This window comes from Leptinotarsa decemlineata, unplaced genomic scaffold (assembly GCF_025532065.1).
Source record: "Leptinotarsa decemlineata unplaced genomic scaffold, Ldec_3_MD MMD2_tig00026330_RagTag_RagTag, whole genome shotgun sequence".
Taxonomy (NCBI): Eukaryota; Metazoa; Arthropoda; class Insecta; order Coleoptera; family Chrysomelidae; genus Leptinotarsa; species Leptinotarsa decemlineata.
In genome coordinates this window covers 3768079-3794021 of record NW_027412690.1, presented here as the reverse complement: position 1 = coordinate 3794021, position 25943 = coordinate 3768079, and the positions used below count along the sequence as shown (strand labels likewise).

The window sequence follows — 25943 nt, the reverse complement described above, 5'->3', positions numbered from 1 at the left end:
GAGAAAAGGTTTTTCATCCGCAAGAACACCCTCTTCTCAAACACTAACTACATGACCGTTCTCACAAAATTGTTTTTAGATTTTGTTAACCATTCCTTGTAAAGTAGGAGGCAATTCAGAATAGCTTTCATGAAACAACATTTACCTGTGTTCTAATCATATCTCCATATTTATTCCTCATTGGAATGATTATAGGAATAGTTTCGAATTAGGCATTTCAAAAACTACCACTACATAAGTTGAGCTCAACTTATTCCGGTCAACGTAGCATAAAGATTTCCCACAAAATGATGGTGCGCAAACACGACTTGTGAAACCAATAACTTGAGCATGCATAATAAAAATGAAGACAATATTTTGGTGTCAAATAGATCAGGAGTTCATAGATTGTCATGTGGATCATGTCCGACGTTTTACATAGGTAAAACTGAAAGATCATTCAAAACACGCATTAAAGGAACGCAGAAACAGTCCAGTTTGGAATATATGCTACTCACTTCATGAATTCAGATATCTTGATTTCGAGAACACAACACAACATAAAATGATTGTAAATTTAAATTAATATCCTGGCTTGAGGAAGCTTTTGTTTAGCGAAACACGTGACGCGTTTTTTGTAAACCCTTTATGGTGAAAATATAGTAAATTGTATGTCAGCGAACAAAGTTAGATAAATCGTACTGTAATAATTTTGTATCAGTTGAGTCATGAATAACTTTAAACATCTTCAGGTCATCAGCAAACAAAAGAAATTTACTATAAAGAATAACATCTTTCAAGTCATTGACAAATAAGTTGAAAAGCAATGGCCCTAAATGAGGACCCTGTGGTACATCCGATGAAACTGTGATTGAGGAAGATACTGAGTTACCATATTTTACAAATTATTCTCTGCAGGCTAGATAATTTTCAATCCATTTCAGAATGTTTTCTTGAATACCCAAAGTGTTTAGTTTATGCAACAACAAATTGTGGTTTACTCGGTCAAATGCCTTTGAAAAATCTGTGTAAATAGAATCCACCTGGTGTCTATTTTCGAAGGCGTTTATGCGTGTTTAGGCGTGTTAATGAGGGTAACCAATGGTTCTGGGGCGTTGAGTAGTAAGTAGATTACCTGCTGCATTTTTGTTTTTAATGCGATGTAAAGTTTTAACCAGTTCATGTATATCAATATCACATAGTTTATCATGAACTTTTATATCGTTCAAGCAGATCAATGGATCATAAGGGACATGGATCGTACTGCTTATCTTTTGAGCAATAGAACCCATCAATTGTGTCAGAATTAAAAGGAAATTGAACGTTTTTTTTAAATTGATCTCTTATATCATTGACCAGGTCCCTTTGATTTCATTATTTGAACTGTTACATATATTCCTTGCTAGCTTGATAGTTGATTAGTATATCTTTCGGTATTTATATAATGCAGGTAGTGTCCGATCGAAAGTTCGGTTTCGGTCGAGTTTCGGCAAAAAAACGGGTTTCGGTTTAGTTTCGGTTTCGGCGGCAAACCTGCCGAAACTACTACCGAAACCGAAACTGCATGCGGGAGTTCCCGCGCTGTGATCGGTCATGTTCGGCTCGTTAAATTTCTTACAAGTGATATTAGGTAACAACTCAAATAAGTAATTTTATGTTTAATATTTTTGAAAACCCATCAATGATATTCAAAAGAATCAAATAAACACTTCACCTATTTTAAGTATTTTTAAGGTGCCATTAATATAAGGGTTTTTTATGTTGATTATCAATAAGTAAAAATGTCGAAGAGTGCATAACCTTGTGATTTAAAGATAAAAAAATAAAGACTAACTGATTAAAATAACCTTTTCTTTATTTTTCCCTCAAAACATAATCGGTTTCGGCCGAAACTGAGACCGTTGCCGAAATTCGTTTTCAGTTTCGGTCGTAAAAACCAGTTTCGGTTGGACACTAAATGCAGGGCGCGAAAGTCATTGTGATATGACAAAAATTGATCACATTCGGATAATGTGCTCTCCTAGTCAATCCAGAGACAAATCTGGATGAACCTATCGCAGTTTGAGCGACTGAACAATCTACCATGCTTACTTATGGTGTGTTTTTTGGAAATTGTAGAAGAACTGAACACTTTGCTGCTTCATGATTAGATAATCCAGATGGAATAACTGTGCATGAAACATTTAAATTATATAAATTACTACAAATATAATCAATGCTTGATCTACAGTGGTTTCACTCAGCAGATGAACTGTAAGCATGTCATGTTTGAGAGTATCGAACGCCGTAGAGTAATCCAAGAGAGTGATTTCGTTAGAATCGTAAGTCCTACCTAATTGTTACCTAATATTTGCAAGTGCTGTCTCACGCCTGTGCATCGGTCTGAAACCGGCTTGTTTTTGGGACAGCAGCATTTCCTAATTGAGATAATTTGTAACCCGGCTTTCGATTATTTTTTCCGGGATTTTCGAAGCGTTGTTAGGGTACCTACCGTAAGCATATAACATTAACACATCGTTATATTTCAGTTTGTCAATGGAAACATTATTGGAACACCCTGTGCAGAATAATTTCGAATCTTCACCTACATGTATTCACTGATCTTACATTAAAAACGAAATCGAATGTTGACTTAAAAATAGTTATAAAAGATCGGTCAGCCAGAATTCCAACGCCTCCTCAGTCAGTTTTCAACACGGGCAGCGCCAACGTCGAAAACAAGATAAAAATAAAACGTAAGATGGACGAAAATTCGAAAATCCTAACATTGACCAGGTGGTAGTGAGCGTGCCAAGTAACGCGAAGCAAAAAAAGTCTGTGTTTGATAATTGTTTGAGTGTGACAGTTGTGAAAAAACATTAAATAAGTTTATTTATGTGGTTGTGCGGGAAGTTTTTAAACAGAGATTCTAGTGTGAAAGTTGTGTAATCTCGTCTGTATATCAATGACATAGGATATCAATTAAATATAAGCTTTTTCATAGGTAAGTGCTCGGATTTTCTTCAGAATTATTTTCCGCAATGAATGAAAGCAATGAAGAAGTTGAAGGCTGTGTAGTTTTCAAAGTTTTGTTTTACAGCGATTAAATGTGCTAGACCTGTTTTACCGATTAAAATTAGAAATCAATCAACATTTTTGACAGGTAATTCTAATTTTCGGAAGTTAATAATTTCGAGCTATTTTACACTAATTCTAAAATTGGGATTTTGAGGTTATATTATCATATTCCTTTTCTGGAAATAATTTCAACCGATCATGGTTTTCAAAATGTATTAAGCTAATGCTTTTTTGTATAATGACTAGGTACCTTATAAAACAAACGTCCTTCCGTCGCGTATGTCTGGACGTGTCGAAGTAATTGAAGAGAAAGGTTTGTGAATAATTCATTAATGCTTTGTATAAATTACTTGTTCTATGAAATACCCTTATCAAATTGAATATGATAGTTACTTTAAGCGTTTCACGAACATTATGAGATTGCCCTTTACACTCTTGGTATTCATTTTGAAATACTATCTTGAGAGTTTTTGCAAAATAAAAATATAAGGCGGCAAAATAAATTGAAGCGGCCTAGCAAACTAATGATAAACCTCATTCCACCTAACTCTGTGATTATGATGGATAATGCAAGTTATCATTCCAGAAAAGTTTAGAGAATACCAACTAATGTATGGAGAAAAGCAGATATCATACCCAAACGCCTTTTTAGACTTTGTCGTTGTCTCAACAACTTTTAAGACTGACCAATTTATTCATCATAATTTCAATCCTAAAAATTTGGAATATTGATAAATGTCATGTGGCCATAGGTACAGTGTTAACTTTTAAGACTGATCAATTTATTCAGCATAATTTCAATCCTAAGAATTGGGACTATTAATATACATAAATGTCATGTGGCCATAGGTACAGTGTTAACTTTTAAGACTGATCAATTTATTCAGCATAATTTCAATCCTAAGAATTGGGACTATTAATATACATAAATGTCATGTGGCCATAGTTATAGTACCTATGTATTATCAATTTGAACGTGATTGTGCGATTTGCCAACAATTTGAACGAAAGTTCCTTTTATAGACTCATTTTGTACAATAATAAACCATAAAAATTAAATTGTTTTCCAATCACTATAACTCGATCAACAATCAACTGAATTCAATTTGCCCATCAATCGGTATTTGTAATTGTAACTTTGGAGGTCACAATTTATGGACAAAGACTAAGACAAGGTCAAAAAACGTTGTATGAATGATTTTATGGAAACTTAAGTAACTACCTAAACTTTGAACTTTTTCATTGAGACTAACATTAAGACAGAGACAAGGACTAAGATGTATGAATAGGTTCTTATCAAGTCAAGTCAACCAAAACGGCAATCAAATTATTTGACGAAGCAACAGTGAGTGAATCCGTGTTGAACATCACTAAACTTGGTTTTCTCGAGATACAGTACTACTTGAGAAAATTCGGAATATACTGCGGAATGTTTCAATCACGAACTCTACAAAAATATTCACGAATATAACGTAAATTAAATACATAAATACGCAATGCGTAAAATCATAAAAATTGTTAAGACAGCTATTGAAATCCTACCTACTTATTTTTCTAGATGTAGTGGATTGTGTTTATTTATATATTTATATATTTTTTTTGCTAGATATTCTATTTTATGCAACCGACAGATTGAATTACTGGAGTACGAATAAAACCAACAGTAGGCTGTGGTCTGACAAATAGGCCTTTTCATCACGTGACAAGCGCGTCGTCATGTTGAAAGAGTGGCAATTTAAAAGTTTCATACTGTTTTGTGAAATAATGACTGGGAAAACAAAGTTATCTTCACAAGCAAATCTATCATATAAAAAAAGTATATATGATTCTGTACTAGTTCATAGTTCAGTCGAAACACATTGTTGGGAACAATTAAAAAGGTCGCTAAAGTGTCGTGGACGTTCACAAAAAGTGAGCTGGTTGGGGGGTCAGTTAAGTATCAATACAATATTATCATATACATTCAAAATGAAATGATCACTGAATAACTTTATAAACTATGACTTGGTTGATAATGCTGCCGCAGCCTCCTGAATGTATCGGGGCTTCAGGGGGATATGGCTCGACCAGCGCACCCTTAGGATGACGAAAAAAAATTATGATAAGCTACAAGAACTTATAATCGCTTTCCTAATCTGAGGGACGGAATTCCGGCCTGGCGGCTCGGTAAATTGAACGGGGGGTACACAAGATGGCTAAGATCAAGTTGGCGAGACAAAACATCTCGTATGCAATGTGTGTTTACGATGTAGGTATCCATCACACTTTGAGTCAAGGCGTGCTGTTGACCACCAAACAGCACTGTCTTGATAGGATACGAATTCTAGTGGCCGTTAAAAAGTCACCAGTGAGGCGAGCAAGATACATCGCGGAAAACTTCAAGTTCCGCGAGAGATCTTCCCGCTTATTCCAACACCATCAACGTGTTGTTGATAATCCGCTGACCGTTGAACAAGAGGATCCCTTCTGGAAGGGCATTTATGAACACACGCAGCTACTCAACTTAGACACTCCAGCCCTAGTGCGGTTCGAAGCTTTCAGCAGATAGCTTCTACAGCCTGAGCTCAATGAACTGCACAACCCAATAACCCGGATGACGTTCGGAGAGCCCTTGGTTCCAAGAACTTTGCTGCTCCAGGCCGATATGGGCTGAGCTTCCATCTTCTCTGGACATCTGGCCAGAGTTTTTAACTTATGACTGGACGGAGATCAGCCGATCCCCGAGTGGTTTGTCGAGGGGCGGACCGTTCTCATCCCTAAAAGCGGAGATTTGTCGATTCCTAAGAACTACAGAACGATAACATGCTTAAATTCGTGGTGTGAGTTGTTTACGAGCATCGTATACAAAAGGAATACTCACCGCAATTGATCAATTATCTGAACGGATATGTGAGTACAGAGAGTCGCAGAGAGGAGTAAAGAGGATGTAAAGAGAACCTACGCAGGACTTGATACAGTACAAGCGTAACCTCTCTATGGACTGGATCGATTACCGCAAAGCAGTTGGTACATATTGCATGAGCTCATCTCACATTTGTTCAGATGCCTTGCAGTTACCGCCAAAATAGTGAGATGCTTTAAACAACTAATACCACTCTGGCGGTTCGCCATAAATTTGCAACGGTTCATCATCCGCGGCAAGAATCAGTACAAACTCCGACAGATTTAGTCATCGGAACTGTCGTGGGAGAACAAAGTTGCTGCAACGTATATGCTTGCCATTCCAATCTTACTCTACTCGTTTGGAGTAGTAGACAAGACTCTAGAGGAGCTGTATCAACTCGACGTAAAAACCCAAAAAATCATGCATCTTCATAGAAGTTTGCATCCCAAATCGTCCGTCCCACGGTTCTACATACCCCGACAACAAGAATGCAGTTTGACAAAATCGTACAGGAAGGATCCTGTGAAGTCATTAGGAGTTTGGACCCCCTTCTCTTTCTCTCTCTTTAGGGCAGCCTCTCTTTAGGGCAGCTAACTGACGGATGGTGAATTAGGTTTAGTTTCAGACTCTGATCACAACTCTGTCTCCTAATTGGAACCCGTTTAGCCAATATAAAAGCCGCAGGGATCACTTCACTTCTGCGACAACACAAGAATAAGCTAATGAATGGGGTCTTCTTTGACAACATTTAAGACTTCGGCTTATCAAAGCACCTGACCTTCGCTTTTCTCAGGTCGAGTGGGCTGAAGTCGGGAACTGAGGGGTTCATTGGGGCCTGCCAGGATGGTGTCTATAACACCATAATTTTGCGCAGTTGCATAATGAGTATAGAGGTTACTGACACAAGGTGCAGGGTTTGGTTTTACAACTGACCGCCTTGAGGAGCCCCGTTTATCTTTGATGTTCGAGGATTGAGTTCTCTATCGATCCCGCAATTTGGGAGAAGTTAACGCCCTTACTCAAACAGGCTTATCCTTTAAGGACAGTTGAGTCCAGCAATGCATTTGTGGTTCAGCCTAGCACAACTGCTGAGGCCTTTGGGGGGTCACAACAGCGCTGTCTCGTGTTGAATCATAAATGCGTTGTGTTTGGGCTCTGATTTTCCATTAGTGGAAAATTCGAAAAATGCGATATCCATGGTATCTCAACTGAATATGATCTTTTATGACATTCAAATTTCACTTCTCAAATCTTCGGATGATTTTATGATTCTACGTAATCAATCATTTTGACATACAAACTATATGAGGTTTCACGGCTAATACCTACATATTTCAATACTTTTAAATGAAACAAAATTACGAGTATCAAAGGCACAGTTTTTTTAGCAGGAACGTTTGTTTTCAGAATGGAAAAGATGCCTTCTTCCGGCACTACCATTCCGGAAATCATTAGACTTCAGCTGAGGAAGCCGAAAAGTTGGCACTGGGAATTATCTACTTCGAAGTCTTCACCGCACATTATTCTTCCGGTTATCCAACTATATGATTACAAGGGCCAATTGTTGGTGGAAACCGCGGATAATGAAGATACTTCGAGGACAATTTGCCGGAGTAACGAGGCGGCTAGAAGACGGACTTCTGATGAAAAGTCAAGCCACCTGACCAGGTCTAGGTTAGTACGTATACAGGGTGGTGTAACGAAAACTCGAAATAATATTGGTAACGAAAAAGTATCAAAAATTTGTTGGTTTTCTCTAATTTGGCTCGGAAATGCCTAATACACTTCTTCACTGTCAATCTCCTTGGAGTTTGAGGGGATGGCGAAATTAAAGATCGTATTGCTGACTTACCTGTTCAATGAAGTGAAGTATAATAAAAGTTGGCTAAAACTTCCATACAATATTGTAGATTATATGTGAACTATTTTCGACCCTCTCTTATGTTTCTTAATCCCAATCGTTTTCCAAAATACCAGAAATGGGTCGAAGGATTGAATAAAATAAGTAAAAAAAAATTATGTCAACTAAAAAATAATTCGGAAGGTCCTAGGTAGCAGTCATCGTATCACTCTCCTCAGCAATATACGCGGTACGTTTAACATATTTTTTTTACTTATTTTGTTTTCAAGTTTCTACTTTCTAATTTTTATCTACCATAATGCCACACAGTTCTCGACACGTTTGAACCTTTTACCTTAACTTGTGTGGTGCATCTCTAACGACGTATCATTTTTAGCCAGATCCATGCTTGTATCCCGATTCTGAGTTGACAAAGATTTCTATATAGATTATATTGGATTTGCATATTTTTTATAGTGTACTAGTATGCAATTGCCTGGTGGCCGAATAAGGCTTCACAGAAAAAGGCCCAGGCGAAGCTCTCTGGCTTACAGAGACAGGATTGTCTGGCTATCAGTGGTGCCATCAGTACCACATCGTCAGCGGGCATGTAGATCCTTCTAGATCTACCTCCTCTCCACATTCGTCTGGAGAGGCTAGATGGACTGCATACTGACTTGTGCACATTGCCAATTGCACAAATCAATTTAATGCAGAGTGTAACAGACTATTGGTTGACTCTGGAAGTCACAGTATTCTGGAAATGACCTCTGACTTTATGCCTCGAACTGTAAACTACGAATTGCCTTATGAAGTACTGTTCCCGAGTAGAGAGGACTGGATCCTCCGGGAGAAGGAAATATTAAGAGCAGATAGTTGTTGGTTCACAGATGAATGAAAAACATCTTACGGTTCTGGTGCAGGTGTTTTTAGTCGCAGACCCAGGACAGAGTTATCTACCTGCCTAGGAAGCTATGCGACTGTATTTCAAACGGAAATTTTCGCTATTGAATTGTGTGCAGAGAGATTGGAAGAATCCAACCTCATACACAAGTGGAAGCCCTTGACTCCTACCGAGCAACGTCTAAATTGGTAGCAAATTGCCAAAAACGACTCTCCTCGATAGAAAGACTTAACAGATTGTCTCTGGTCTGGATTCCTGGCCACACTGGCCTGGAAGGAAACGAGGCTGCTGACTCCCTTGCAAAGGAGGGTGCTGCAAGTGGCTTCATTGGACCAGAACCTGTCATTGGCATCGCTTTAGGCTTTGCCAAACAAACATTGAACACCTGGATGGCAAAAAGATTCATGGACTTCTGGCAGAATCTTCCAAGATTGGCTCACTCCAAGGCGTTTATTCACCCTTCGCAGCTTGATACCAAACAGTTGTTGGACTACAGTAGGGATGAACTACGATGTCTAACAGGCCTTCTTACAGGTCACTGTCATTTGAATCATCATATGCAGAAACTCGGACTGCCGAAAGACAGTGTGTGTCGCCTCTATTTGGAAAATGATGAAACAGCAGAGTATATACTTTGTGCCTGCCCCGCTGGGGACCGAATCAGGTTTTTAGAGTTCGGTATTGCAAAAATGCAATACTCTTTTCGAAGCTTCTCTTTTCTTGAAGTTTTCTTCATCTGCATAAGTTTTCTCTATCTCCTAAAGACAAGAACACGCGACGAGAAGAGTACTGCATTTTATTATAATAAAGAAATAAAATGATTCTGAATATGAACAAATATTTTAAAAATTATGTAATTAACATTACGCGTTACGACAATTTCGAGTAATTGTCGTAATGCACTATAGATTAGACTTTTAGGGATTTCTACTGGGGAGGATGTGGTAACTACATATCAAGTTAGCAGAGCCACCTATTTAAAAAAAGTTGAAGAGCGACAATTGTTTTTCCTTCATAAACAATTGTCGAAAGAGATACGACAATCCATCAATAAGGTATCTTTTGTAAAAAAAAATAATTAACAGAAAAACAAGATCACGTTGCCCGCTGGGAGAAATTCATAATTCCTCTTTAATATAATCGACATATCAATTCTGATATTTCGACAATTCATCAATACTTTACGCTTTGAATATCTCTAGAAAAGACTAATGAACGAATAAGATGTTTTTATTGCGGCGTTGCCATCTAGCGCAAACTATACTTAAAATATAACGTAAAGAAAAATACATTTTTTATCGTTTTCTCACATGAAGAGCGTTACGACAATTACTCGACAAATATTAATAGCATAAATTTCGATATTTGAGTATTATTGAGACCTGTACAGGGATGACCCTTCTAACTTTATATCAAGTTAGCAGAGCCCCACCTATTTAAAAAAAAGATGAAGAGCGACAATTGTTTGTCCTTCATAAACAATTGTCGAAAGAGATACGACAATTACTCGACAAATATTAACAACAATAATTTCGACATTTGAGAATTATTCAGACCTGTACTGGGATGGTCGTGCTAACTTTATGTCAAGTTGACAGAGCCACCTATTTAAAAAAAAATTTGAAGAACGACAATTGTTTTTCATTCATAAACAATTGTCGAAAGAGATATGACAATTGATCAATGAGTTGTCTTTTGTAAAAAAAAATAATTAATTATTTATAAACGATTGTCGAATGAGATACAATTGGTCAATAGGTTGCTAATTGCAAAAAATAATCGACATGATTATAGGATTACAAAAATTGATGAAACAAAAAAATGTATCGATAATTTTCACGTAGATACATTACAAATTTATTTCAGCACTTTTCACTGTTGATCCTTTTAAAAAATATATGAAGAAATCAAATACATCTGTTGCGGTGTTGCCATATGGTTCAAAATATCCATATAGTACAAGGTATGACACGAAAAATGCAATATTTTCCAAAAAAATACGTTTCAGGAAATTTCTTGATATGGATTGGGTTACGACAATTATTCGACAAATACTAGTAATGAAAGTTTTAATAATTTAGTTATATTAAAAATCTTACTGCGGGTGCTGTGCTAACTTTATATCAAGTTAGCAGAGCTACCCCTTATAAAAAAAAAGGGATGCGCGACAATTATTTTTCTTTCACGACAAATTCTCGACAATTATTCGACAATTGAAAAAGTATATTTCAATAATTTTACTGCGAGTTGCCTTGCTAACTTTATGGAGGTTAGTTACAGAACATGTGCATCCTAAGATAATATGTTGTGTGGTTTATTTTCACTGCTAATCATGTAAATTTATAATTGAACCTTGATGCATCATGTGAACTAGTTCACATTCAATTATCGACAATTTAAAATGTCTGAATGAAATACATACTCAACTACGTTAACTTATAATTTACAATATTGAATATTAAGGTGTGCATATGATTTACTGTAAAAATACGCCTATTTTTTTCCGCATGTACAACCTGAAGTCGCTATCATTTACAATATTAATATTGTAGATACACTTGAAAACTTCCATTCGAAAAGTTTCCTACGTCTCTCATTTCATTTCTCTGAAACTCGATATCCTTTGAAAGTTCACTGCAGCTTTTCATTCCATACAGCAATCGAGCTCGCGGTGAAACATTTTGTATCATTTTTAAAGAATTGTTTCTGTTTTGCCATCAGGAGCGACACGTCGGACAACTTCAACAAAAATAATTCTTCGAGTTTCAATTCGGTGAATCGTCGAGACAGGAAGAGACAACAAAATAATTTCGTTAAAATTTCCGACGAAAGTTTCGAAGACCCGAAAAGAAAAACTTTCGAAGTCGGAGGAAAGGCTGCGCCCGGTTTTCCAGATAGAAATGGAATCGCGGAAAATCACAGGAAAGATAATGGACGAGGTTCTAATCGACTGTCTAAGTGTCAAAGCGATATTTATGGTTTAGGAGGTAGGTGATATTTTTTGAAAATATTTTTCTAATGACCATTTTAATTCTGATTGATGCCTTAGAGTTGCTTTAGAGAAAGGGTAATGATGAAATTTTCGGGTTTCTCGAAGCATATCTAGTAGATCTTTTTTGGTATATGAATATCGCAACTGGAAATGTGGGTTGGCAAGAATAAATTTGGAAACATATGTCATTATTCTATTTTTATATCATAGTTGTTATTTTGGTTACATATTTTTGTATGAAATTCGATTTGGAAAATATGGTCCATTTAGAAAATCATTTTGTGTCATTTGCTGTGCCGTTATACATTCCAATATGATCATTTATAATTTCAGTTTGTTCAACTGTAGGACCCTGTTACAGTAACAGTACAGTTGTAGTCGCCACGCGTAGCAATGCTAAATATTTTGTCTGGTTGAGTTTAGTGTTGTCTCGCTCTTTGCTTTGACACAGTTGATTTGGATAAGTTTTCAAATCTTTGCCAACCTGGTTCTAAACCTAAACTTTTTAAAAGTAGTAGAAGTGATGTGAAAACTGTTGACAGTGTTACTGAGGATACCGGAACGCCAACTGAATCAAATGCAGCCACAACTAGCATTCAACCAACCAGAATTACTTCTAGTACAAGTCAATCGAAAATATGATTCTAATTATTTAGTTTTTGGGTTTACTTATACTGGGGATATGAATGAGCCCATTCCACAGTGGGTTGTTTGTATGGAAACACTATCCAAACATAGTATGAAACCTTCACTCCTCATGAAGCATTTTAATGCAAAACACACTAATTTGAAAGGAAAACCTGTGGCTTATTTTAAAGAAAAAGAAAATGAGCTCAAAGGGAGCAAAACTACAATGAGCTCATTTTTATTTTTGAACGCCGGGGCAGTTGAAGCCTCGTATAAAGTTAGTTTAAGAATCGCTCAAGAAGCTAAGCCACTTACAATGGGGAATGTTCCTCAATTTGGGTTATTACAGCAAAGGCAAGTTTGAACAAAATAAAGTTGAGTTCAATTCATGAGTTTTTCAAATTCACTTCGAAAAGTATTCAAATTGATATTTCAAATGTTGGGTTTCAATTTTTAAAGGGATTTGTTTCTAATTCACATATTGGCAACAGCGCCTAGAATGCTAGATCGGTGTTCAGGTTACTAGTAAGCTAGAAGAAGAAGAATCATGTCAATAGTGTCAAATTAAGGCAAAATATAAATTATAGTTCAATACCACCTCCACAAGCTACATAAACAACAGTTGTTTTGTTATTTATTTATATAGAGGAATATAGGTTAGGTGTATAAAATGTCATATGTCACAGAATGTCTCGGAACTCGGAACATAAGTAAACAGAACAGCACGCCTCTGAAATATGTCATCTTTGTTTGTCTCATACAGGTAAGAGATTCATTGTCCTTTATTAGCTATAACCGATGTTGCCAAATGGTGAAATAGAAAGGAATCCCTTTAAATGTTGAATGCATTATTTTATTCCTCTTTTTTAAGTATTTAATTAATTTTTTAAAGAAAAAGTTTGAAATGATAAGTTTAAAATGCGTTGTTTTAGAGCTCTTTTATGAAAACTTCTTGATTTTCGGCAGGATTAACATTCCCCATTGGCGAATCTTTTATATTACCGGCTGCCAAAGATAAAGTTTCTTTTATTTCATGAGATAAAGGAGCAAAGCTGCTTGATGTTGTGTCTGTATCTAAAAACACTGTAACACGGAGAGTGAAAGACATGGCACTAGATGTAAAATGCATGTTAGTTACCTACTAAAATCAAAGACAGTCCATATTTTGCACTGCAAATTGATGAGACAACAGATATAACCTATATGCCAAATTTGCTGTGTTACGTTAAGTATGAAGACGGTAATGGAGTAAATGAAAATATGCTATTTTGTGAGGTATTACCGACACATACAACTAGCGAAGATATTTTCGTGAAGTTAAATGCTTTTATGAATGAGCATGATCTGAATTGGAACGACGATGGAGCCGCTGCGATGGTCGAGCGTCACGCTGGAGTTGTAGCTAGAGTAAAACAAGTGGCTGCCCAAGCAACATTCACGCACTGTTGTTTGCATCGAGAAGCTTTGGTAAGCAAAAATGGCCCTGACAGCTTGAAGGAGGTTTTGAGCCTAGCTGTAAAAACAGTAAATTTTATCAAGGCACGTGCTTTACAATCCCGTTTGTTTGCGATATTATGTGATGATATAGGTGGTTTGCACAGACAGCTGTTGCTGCACACAGAGGTCAGATGGTTGTCAAGAGGGAAAGTATTGACACGTTTGTTTGAGATGAGCCATGAAGTTTTCGTGTTTTTGTCTGACAAAAACTTTGAATTAAAAAACTGCTTTGCAGATGAACTGAGACTATGCTCGTTGGCAGAGATATTTTCAAAACTTAATGAGGTCAACCAAACCCTGCAAGGAAACCATAACACTCCTTTTCGGGTTAATGATAAAGTAAGTGCTATGAAAAAGAAACTGAATCAAGCAGCAAAACAAGCAGAACTGAAGAAGGTGTCGTTGTTTCCAACGCTCGAGAATTTCGTCGAAGAAAATGACCTCAAACTGAGTCCTGCACTTCTGACGGACATCAAAGCACACTCTTGGTTTGATTCAAAGCTACAACATATATTTTCCTGAAGACTTCAGTAAATATTCCTGGATCCAAAACCCGTTTGCTGATATAGAAATAGCGCAAGAAAACTTTACTGCTATTATGAATGGTTGTATGAACTGAATTGTGACTCAGAACTACAGCAAAAGTTTAAAAAAATGTTGCTCGTGCGGACTACGCACAAATAGCTGACAAAACAGTAAAGTTTTTAATTCCATTCACAACTTCCTACTTGTGCGAGACACCATTCTCTTCACTTGTGTACCTGAAAAACAAGTATCAAAATATACTTATTAGTGTGGAAAATGATCTCCGTTTAACATTGAGCAATATTAAGTTAAACATTGCCAAGTTGGCTTCTAATCATCAAGCTCAGCCTTCTCATTGAAGTATTGCATTATATTTTTGTTGTTTTTCTTTTACAGTATAATGTGTTTTATATCTATGAATTCCTTGTTCATATAATAATAATTATAATAATAATATAATGTTATTTATTTAAGATCCAAATACAAATACAAATGAGAAGTACAAATTGAATGTTCAAATAAATAACGAGATGCTCGATAAGTAAGTGAATACTTGTTTCGAGATACAAATTTGGTGTGAATGGGTATATACATACATACATTGAAGTAGTTAAACAAAAACACTGAATGAATAACATATAAAGGTATTCGACTACGAGCATATTCAATCGTAAATGTAATTGAAAATGCACAGCTATTATAGTTTGATATTATACTTGAAGTAAAATAAAATGAAAAAACAAACACTATAATACAATACAAAGACACAGTCCAAGATTATTTAGCTTTCAACCAGTTCTGTTTAATATAATATATTGATAATGCTTGATAAGAGTGAGACATAGGTATTCAAAATGATGTTCAATTTTTCTTAAAATAAAAATAAGAAAACAAATAGTATAATACAGTAACACAATTTTCAACTAAGCGGATATCAAACGTTTTAACAGTTCAGTTCAATACAATATATCAATAATTTATATACGTGTTTGCTAAAAGTGATACATCGGTATTTAAAAGGTTTTCAATTTTCATTTTCCTTCGATTATTTCAGTGACTACTATTCTAGGCATTTTCAGAATGTATTTTTTAAATTCTTTCTTGAAAGTAAAAATGTTTTTGATGTCGGTTATTAATTTGGGAATAGAATACTTAGGCGCAATGTACCTGTATGACCTTTGACCAAACGATTTAGCCATGTGAGGTACTATATGTTGATTTTTCTGGCGAGTTTCGCAATAATGAGTAGGTAGCTGTGCCTTATTCCGTGAAGTATGATATTTCAAACCAGTTTTCAGATAGTACAATTAATAAAGTATTATAACACTACACAGAATTTTATTTTTCATACTCATCGTTGGAAAATAGGTTAGTTAGGTTAGCAAAATAATAAATAATGTACATATTCCATCTATAATTACCTCTACGAGACTAAGTAGTACGCAAAATAATTTTGCCTTGTAAAGTGGTACGCCAGGAAAAAAGGTTGGAAAACACTGTTCTAGACACTAAAGCAGCATAAATGTCCCAGAAAATTCATGATTCTCAGTTTGATTTTTTTAAAACTCATCACAACACAAGAAATGAGAAAATAATCGATGACATGAATAATAAAAAGGCGTTGACTGAATGAGTTTCTGAATTGTCAAAACTGTTAAATCAGGCGTATATAGCTCTATTCAATTAATTATTTATGAAGTTTATCACCTCTTGAATTTGGAAATGATTCCAGAAAATTGCAAAAGTTTTGCTCAACAATTAATCAATTTCATCGGATCGTCCAAGATAACGGACAAGTCGTTTCCATGTATTCCTATGATATACATACATTTTCATAACTTCTGGTGACTCAGCAGGGTGTTTTTGAGGAAAACCCCCTTACAGTCAGATTGAAAACCATAATAAAACCAAAATGTAGTATTAAGCTTGACAGCAAGAGGATTACTTATGTTTTATATTGTGTTATAACTTTACCTTGATGTTGGGTAATGAAATAGGTCAAATGAATTTTAATTGGTGAAACTAAGTGGAACATAAAACAAAGTGCTAGTGCAAAATAGGTGTCAAATAGAAACAAGAGATTATTATATTTCAAAATAAAATGCTCATCTCTAAAACACTTTCGGACTAACTGGTTCATGAAAAAATAATTAAAACAAAAATATCACTTAAATTATTTTCTCTCCTCAATAGGAAGACTTAACAAATTGTTTCTGGTCTGGATTCCTGGCCATACCGGCCTGGAAGGCAATGAGGCTGCTGACTCCCTTGCAAAGGAAGGTGCTGCAAGCAGCTTCATCGGACCGGAAACTGTCATTGGCATTGCTTTTGGTATTGCCAAACGAACATTGAATACCTGGATGGCAATATTTCTGTCAGAATTTTACAGGATTGGCTCACTCCAAGTCGTTTATTTATCCTTCGAAGCTTGAAACCAGACAGTTGTTGGGCTACAGTTGGGATGAACTACGATGTCTAACAGGCCTTCTCATAGGTCACTGTCTTCTGAATCAACATATGCTTATATACTCGGACTGTCGAAAGACAGTGGTGGACAATGAGTGTTTATGCTTTCGTATGTGGCTAGGTTACTAGGTTGTCGAACTGTTCGCGATTGGCTCCCGTCGAGTGTAAGTGTTCCCGCTTCAGTACTTGGGTAGTAAGGCTTTCTTTCCCCTTCCACTTCCACTCGTTTCCGATGAAAAAATGATACAGATCAAAATTTTCAACTCAGCATTCAGCTTCTCCCAATTTTTATTTTAACTGATAATCTGAATTGGAAAGTGAGTTTGTTTGAAGGTGGTTGACAATGTTTCGTGGTTTGTTTCATCATTTCGGACTTCCATTGTCTAACATAATATAAAATGATTTGAAATTCCTGAAAAATATCAATCGACTAAGACAGGAATCATAAAGATTCTACTAGACCGTACCTTCGTGCTCTGCAATACAAAGAAAGGTCTCGATAGGGAACTAGGCATCATCAAAAACGACCTTCAACGGAATGGTTACTCCAGAGTGATGGTAGAACAGGCTTTAGCTAGAAGACAGCAAGAGCTCCACAAGGAAGAGAAGCCTCCACAACCAGTACTTGTACTTCCCTACATCAGAGGATTATCGGAAAGGATACGGAGGATTGGGTCCAAGTATAACATCAGGACCTGTTTCAGATCTGGTAACACTATCCGTAGCAGCCTCACGAAAACCAGGCCACCAATCGCGGACTGCGATTCCAATAATTGCATTTACCGGATATCCTGCGAGTGCGGAGAATCATACATCGGTGATACTAAGAGGCCATTGCTGAGCACAAGAAACACACACAGCAAGGAGAAACCAGCAAATCCGGAATAGCAGAGCATGTTTGGACTCATCAACATAATATCAATATCAGGTTTTCAGAGTTTGGCAGAGCCGCACAATTACCATCTGACCTGAAAGATCATTCACCATATAAACTAATCGACTTCGTTGAGAAGCTGGGTTTATTTGGTCGAGTTTGAATAGGTGTGAGTCACAATAAACCCTTGCGGGTTGCGGTGGAGGGTCGAATAGACCCACTTACTTTTGACCTAACCTACATAATTAGGAAGAAGTGTGTCGCGGAAGTTATCATTGGAGAAAAGAACGAAGTACAACTGAGAGCTGAGCTAACTAACAAAAACTGGTAGCAAAAAAACTGTAATACTGTATTAAAATTTATAAAAAAATGTTTTTTCGTCATGAATAATTACGCTGACAATTGCTAGATGGATAATTCTCAACGACGATTTGAAATTATTGTAATGACCCGAAATGAAACCTGAAACCTGATTCAGTGATGAACATTGAACTCTGAAATTGCAGGAATCAAGATGGCCACCATAGCAATTGTAACTCGGCAAAGGTTGGTAGTTCTCGAGCAAACGATATAGGGATCAACTTAACAACAATGACGCATGAATAACATGTTCTAAAAAAAGAAAATAATCTTTCAAATGAATTAAACCTATCAATTTATAATTTTTCACAATTTGTATGATATGAAAGCGAATATTATGTGTATACATACATTATTAACGAGGCAACCTACCTTTCAACAGCTCCCCTTTAATAATATTGTTCAACTTCAAGTGGTTGGTTTTGGTATGTAATTTTCAAAACACAAATGGTTGTACAAATTGTTATCCATTAAAAAACTTTGTATTTCATCTTTCCTCGAATTTTTATTCGGTACTTTGATGAGCTGTCGCGAATGATAGGAAGCGTTGTCAAGAACTATTACACTATTCGCATACAAACTTGGGATCAATGAGTTTTCATACAATTCCTCGAAAATATCAGCTTTCATGTTTAGTCAACATTGCAGTCCTCAAGTTTTTTTCCACATAATTTCAAAGAATTCTGAACCCATCCTTTACTTCCTCCGCGATGCACAATTATTAGTCGCGATCCTTTGTTTGCAGGCATGTTAGGCGTACATATTCTCAAACCATCAGTCCACCCTTTCGTAACTGTGTCGTGAGTGTTATACCAAGATTTGTTCAAATAGAAAATTTGTCGTTGTTCCTGTCTATGTTTAGTTATTTGTTCTAAGTATTTGTTACGCAATTCCACTATTTTTCTGCTTTCCATAACTGCTTGACGTTTGCTTATTTTTTTCGAAAGGTTTTGATAATCCTGTATCACATCGCGTCTCACGTTCATAAGGTTTGTTTTTGACTATTTTACGTTCAGTTGAGAAAGGAATTTCGGTCAAGACTGATGTTGCTTGTAATAGTTCGTTTCCCTCGAAACCAAACTTGAGATGTAGATTCTTATATACATTGAAACATCATCTCTGTGTTTCAATATTCAAATGCATCCGAATTTTATTCACTGGTATCTCTTTTTCGCATTGTTCATCATCGCTATTGGAATCACTACACTGGAAAAATTTTAAGTAACTATAACTGCACCAATATCGAATTTCAACACTCAAATCGCGATCAGTTCCAGCATTGATGACACGGCGGCGATAACCATCTGCCCATTCTCGATTTCTATTCGTCACCATAACATGACTTCAAATTCAATTTTATGACTTCAGCCAATCATAAAACTTGATTAGTAAAAATTATCCGATACGAACCGCCAATTTTACAGTCCACGTGGACTAGTTCGCAGCCGTTTCATTTCAATGTATTGGCTTTTTGGCCTTTGAGAGTGCCGCCAACTTCAAGTGTGCACAATATTGTTTACTTTACTATATAATTTGTAACTTGAACTTGACATGAGTAGGTTTTTCTAGGAAAAAACTTCTTTCATTAAATAGGTGAATCTCCCGATAAGTTTTGATATCAATATAAAGATGGGTTTGATTTGCTTTGAAGTTTTTGTCTACTTTTTGTGGTATATAAGTATAATATTCATTTATTACTCTCGACCCTTACATGAAAACGTTCGAGAGTTGGGTTTCAGCATTGCAAGTTCGTTACATATAGGATTCGTCCAGTGACATACGGCACGTACAAAAATGATTGGTGGTTAACGCATTGCAACAAATGAAAAGCATGTTTAAAGGCGGATTTCCACTGAACGGACACGCTTGCGACTAGTTTCGTTCTCAGAAACAATACAAAAAACAAATTTTAGTTTAGAAAACAAACTCTAATTCCGCCAAACAAACAAAAACTAATCAGAGTCGCGTGTTTTGTTGTGAAATGTTTTTTTTCGTTTCCGCTACACGAACAATTTTCAGCATACCTTCTTTAGACGATGTTTTTATAATGGCCTGCGGTTTTTTTATAATCAAATCTTTTAAGCAAAAGAGGCAAAAGCGAAAAAAAAAGATAGACGATGAGATAGTATATAAAAAATAAAATTTTGTCTATGTAATGATAGAGTCAGGTACCTGTACTAGGTACCTGGAATGACAAATGAATTATCAATACCAATAACTATTTATCTTCTCTAATATAGCAAGATTACCAAATGTCCAACTGTTGCCCAAGAACCTGCTTGTGGCTTTTTCCAGCTACCAATGGATCCTACACTAGTTGTCAAAATTCAAAAATTCAAAAGTGGAGAACTGCATAGTTCCAATTGATCGTTGACATTTTTGAAATTCGGGTTTTTATGCAATGTATTTATTTTTAATGCTTCCAGCAATTCCATCTCCCTTTGTAGATATTTACTCATTGTTTATCATTCTGTGTGTTTATTTTGTTTCATTTGTTTTCTAAACAGTTGGAATTCTAAACAGTCAGTTGGAGATTGAAAAATAGTAAAAACTGTCAATAAAGTTCCTTCTTGACTAAAATTGGCTTGAGTTGATGAATTTTTCTGAAAGAATAACATTGGCGACCCCGACGCGATCACGATATGGAGCAGCGTAAATCCCAAAGGCTTGGTGCCGGTTTCAATCGAAGCTATCGATAGATTATGTTTGGCCCGACCAATTTGGCAAGGCAAGTCGTTTCCAAATTCCAGAAACTTCAAATGGCCAGTTCGAGAAAATAGTCCTGAAAGAGTCAACTTCCTTGAGACATGACCAAAAATCGGAAGTATGCTCAAAAATTTCTAGAAAGACTGAATGTTCCCGTAGAAGTTCTATAGATTTGGAAATGAAGAGAAAAGCTATAGAGATAGAAAAACAACGAAAAAATCTGGAATTGAAAAAGAAAGAAATAGAAAATAGTTTACATTTGCTTCAGATGGAGGAAGAGTTACATAAAGCTGAGCTAGAAGCAATAGAAAATGGCAGTACTTGTGATATCGTTCATCTTCAGTCTGAAACATTTAGTTTGGCTTCGAGAGAAGAGTCGGTTAATGAACAAGAACACAGAGGTGCTGTAGCCCAATGAGTTAAAAATATATGTATTGACTGACAGCAAACACCTGAAATGATAGAGAGAGTAGGAAAAAGTGACGACAAAAATACATGTAGCAATGAGATTAAAATGCTTTGTGAAACAATTACAAATTTTCTCAAATCAGTTTCGATACCAGTTCCAGTTGTTTCGAATCAATCCTCGAATGCACAATTTGCCAGATAACCCTATAAATTCTAAATGCAGAATGGAGAAAGATTTCCCGCATTTTGATGGAAATCCTCAACATCTCAACATTGGCCCTTGTTTATAAGTCGTTCAAAAATCTTCGTAAACTCTGTGATTATAGCAATGAAGAAATTATGTTGAACTTGCTAAGATGTCTCAAAGGAGAGGCTAAATTCGCAGTTCCTGGAATGTTGTTAACGGCTGAAAACGTGAACAATGTCATTTCTATCTTGGAAAACCGATTTGGCCGACCTGAATATACAATTGACATAGTAATTTATTGAATACGAAAAATTCCCTTCATCAAAGACGGCTGTTTGGAGAAATTGATTCACTTTTCATCTCAAGTCAACAATATGGTGTCTATAATGAAAAGTTTGGACAATAAACGTCACCTAGAAAATCCTCAACTGATAAGAGAGTTACTTGAAAAAATTCAAAAAATGATGAAGCTTTCATGGGAAGAAACAGTCCAGCAGGCCAGCTCTGCATTTTTTGTTAGTACCCCTCGTTTGAATACTGAATTTCATTAATCGAAATTCACTAATTCTAAGAAAAATGAAAGGATTTTCAACACGACCGAAGTAAAATCCTAAATATGCAATTACTGTGATCAGTCCCAGCACCACGAAGGTACCGGACCTCAAATGCAATTGGATGGTTTTGAAAAGAGATGTGTAATTGTCACCAGAAAGAAAAGAAAAGAAAAATCATCAAAAGTTCAAATGCAGAATGAGAAAATCTTGCGGCAGGAACGGTTGTAAATTGTTTCATCATCACCTGTTAAACAAATGATCACAAAATAAACACAAAGAATGATAAATAATGAGTAAATATCCAGATTCTCCTTCCCTCCGCTAGAGTATTCCGTTAGCTCTAATTTACATATCTTCGTTACTGGTCGCTTGAATTTCGAAGTTTACGTATTGAAAAGTAGGAAAAAAACGTCAATAAAATTATCTTATCGTGGGGAGTATTGAAGAAATTCAAGAACTGATTCATCTCTCCCTTCGAGCCGTCGAAACCCACGAGGATATCATCCACATATCTAAACCAGAATGAAATGTGAGACCATTGTCAGGAAGAGGAGAAGATTATAAAACAGATAACATTATAGCAGGTTTGATGAATTAATGAAGAACTGGGCTCGAAATGTATACCTATGAAGTCACACATTAAAACAAACTGAATAGTTGAATGGTGCACTGAATAGTTGCTTGTAGTTGGCCATAAAACCAACTACAAGCAACAGTCGCCCGCGACACATAGTTTTCAAAATGTTTCTCATTTTGACAACTCAAGTTTTTGTTTTGTACAAATCAAAATAGTTGCTGTTTTATTGTGGTTTTGTCCGTTTAATGGAAATACGCCTTTAGAACAAAGTTACGTTCCAAACTTCTGTCGACTGCCGCAGAAGCATTCAATCATCGAATTCACATTCGGGTGCAGCCATTAATGTTCGGTTAATAATAGTTTTCAGTATAATTCAGAACGGTAGGTATGCAGTTGGTGGTTTTGATTAATATTGCGTCAGAGTAAAACATTACCATTGGAAAATTGGTGTTTGGAACCCGGAAACGAGTTTTATACCTAGTGTTCCAGGAGTATTTGCTCAATATACTAATTATACTGACACACCGGGTGTTTCAAATGTTAAGAAACAGCGAAATAACGTTTAAGGGATGCATTTTATAGGAAGAGAGGCTCTGGAAAAAGTTAGAGAATTTTTTCCTGGTTATTCAATTTTGTAATCAGATTTTGTCCTAGTCTGATATGAGAGTTATACATCATCAGAGAAGCCTCAAAAATAATTCCAGTTGCACAATGTGTTGTATTTTTTATTAATATCAAAAAATGAGGGTAAGAGATGTAGTCCTCTCATTTGCTAGTTTTACCTGGAAAGTTTTCCGGGAGTTTTGAAAATTGGTTAATTTATGGATTTTTATATGCTCTTTACGAATTTCAACTTTGCCACCTCGTATCTCCGCCGCTCTCGCCGCCATATTGGAAAAATGGCGCCTAATAACAGTTTTTTTACAATATCTTCTTTCCGACGCATTTCATGAGAAAAACATTTTTGTACAAAATTGAACTAGAAAAAATTTTCGACAATTTATGTATTTATATATATTTTTTTATAAAATCAATAGTTTTTGGCATACGAGCGCCGCAAAGTACATTTCAATAGACGTTTTGAGAAAAAAAACTCATTTCCACACCACCTGGAGGTAGAGTAAGCGGTGCGTTTTTTATCGTTGTTTCCGCTGTAGGCCTAATCCACATGTGATGCATTTATTCAGAAATTTAGCGCAACCTCCTTCGCTTCGCTGTCCTTGATGGACCAGGCGGTTTGACCAATCAACCGACAACACTGACATAAAAACTTGGGTGTTGACTTGGGTGTCACACCAATAGGTGGTTCCACTTACGTCTCGCTTGCGAGTGAGCAGTTATTTTTATTAAGTACTTTTCTTGGTTATTCACATTTTGTGTGAAGGTATCTCTCTACGCCGATGACACGGCTCTCCTCTCATCTTCCATGGGTCGGGAGCTCGGGATCGTCTATATGCAACGTGCATTGGGCGACCTCGAGCGCTGGTACCTCGAGTGGAAGATCCGAGTGAATCCGGAAAAAACTCAGGCAATAACCATGGGAAGAACGATAGCTTCTCCGGCCATGAAAGTGAGAATCTCTGGAAGGGAGATTGATTGGCAAGCGCGGGTCAAGTACCTAGGTCTTCTTATAGATCGTAGGCTCACCTGGTACCCGCATCTGTTAAGCGTGAAGGCAAAGATCCAGGGTCGGGTGGCAAGCCTGTACCCTTCGATAAATAGAAATTCCAAGTTAAGCTTAAAGAATAAAATTACGATCTATAACATGATGTTCAAGTCTGTCATCATGTATGCTTCAGGCGTTTGGGGATAAGCGGCTCCGACTAACATCTCCATCTTGGAGACTCTACAAAATAAAATTCTACGGATGATTGTGAATGCTCCGTGGTTCGTGCGGAATGAAGCCATCCGCAGAGATTTGAAGCTGCCTTCCATTCAGCAGTCCATTCAGTCGAGGAATCGGCGAGTTTTAGATTATGCTGAAGCTCATGAAAATCCTTTAGTCAGGGAAGCTATAGATTACGCTGTAGACGACCCCTCCCGATATAGAAGGCCCCAACACTCTGTCGAATAAGGCCCCTATGTCCTCCGTTAACGGATGAATAATATCTTCATCCATCTCACCCCAGCCAGGTAGGGGTATACAGCGGAGGGCGGTATGGATGTCTCATGACTTTCATGCCACCAACAAACACCAGCCACGACCCGTTTGTCTTTCTGACAAACACCAGTTGAAAGGGGAAGGGGGCCAGGCTTCAACCTGCATGAAATCAAGATGGATTACGTCACATTTTGTCTTCAATCGAGGACCGCCTGCCAGGTACTGACAAAGCCCAATAGGCTGAAACAGCTGTTTACCGGTGGCTTTTAAATTGAAATCAATATGGAAATGATCAGAAAAATACTTATCTATTTATTTTTGATTTTCATGGAATTATTTTCCAATTATATGCATATTATAATTTTATATTCATGAGTATTGTCTTGAGTAATAACGAACGTTACATATTGTTTATGATAAAAAGGTAATCATTGAATTGAACTGAGTTTAATTTTTAATAAAAAGGTTTATTTGACTTGAAATATTCTAATTTTTTCATAAGGTATCTGTTTTAAATAGAATCAGAAAGTAATTGAATAGAACTGGCCGATACTTCATGACAATCCATATTAAAAAACTAATCAATACAGTTTATTGTATGATTTTCACTATAAAAGGGTTTTGCAAAAACCGCGACATGTATTTCGCTATACAATAGCTTCCTCAAGCATAAACTGTTTATGGAAGATGTTTATGGAAGATTATCGAAAGAATACTTAAACTAATTTATAGAGCAATAATTTCTATGTGAATTATTGTTGTCAATTTCCATTTTTTTATTATAAACTATAATATACGTTTCTCATATCAATGTATTGATGAAAAATAAAAGCAATTTCCTTCATTCAATAAGTTATCCATTCACCTTCGACAACACAAATTCGGTTGTTTCAATTTTCCTCATAACCTGTAGGAAATAGAACCGCATAGTTTTTCCATTGGACCTTTCGTATCTATATCCAATATAAAAATATACTTTCCTTTGAAAACAAAATGAATGCCAGCCAAACTTACATTTAATAAATCACAAAGTGCGTTTTTGTTCCCCTTAACTTTCTTTCCAATCTCAAAGCGTGCTTTACCTCGATAAGGAGAAAACTTATAATATTTTGCATTTAGCTTTTCACGGACAGGCGAGGGTAATTTCTATTTTATGAAATGTGAACAAGTTAACGAAATATTTTTGGCATCTTTCCGCCACCCCTTTTGTCCTGACACCAGTGCTAAACTTCCTTGATGTTCATAATTAATCACCGGGTGTCTTCATTTCAGGCAATTCGGCGTCATTAGAAAGCAACGCGGCTGAAAGGATCCCTTTGAGAAGTTTTCCCGAAAGCGCCAAAAAGTCACAAGTGCGACGTCACCGGCGGTCCAGGAGCGATGATCTTTTCAAGAGGAAATTAAG

At 36.3% G+C, this 25943-nt stretch overlaps 1 protein-coding gene across 1 annotated transcript; it reads left to right on the top strand.

Annotated features, from left to right (window-relative positions):
* The first annotated feature begins 2620 nt into the window (after positions 1-2620).
* Positions 2621-25943, top strand: LOC111513350 (uncharacterized). The gene is made up of 3 exons (XM_074183063.1): positions 2621-2962; positions 7328-7594; positions 25811-25943. The coding sequence occupies exons 2-3, from the start codon at positions 7329-7331 to the stop codon at positions 25842-25844; spliced, it is 300 nt and encodes a 99-aa protein (XP_074039164.1). The 5' UTR covers positions 2621-2962; position 7328; the 3' UTR covers positions 25845-25943.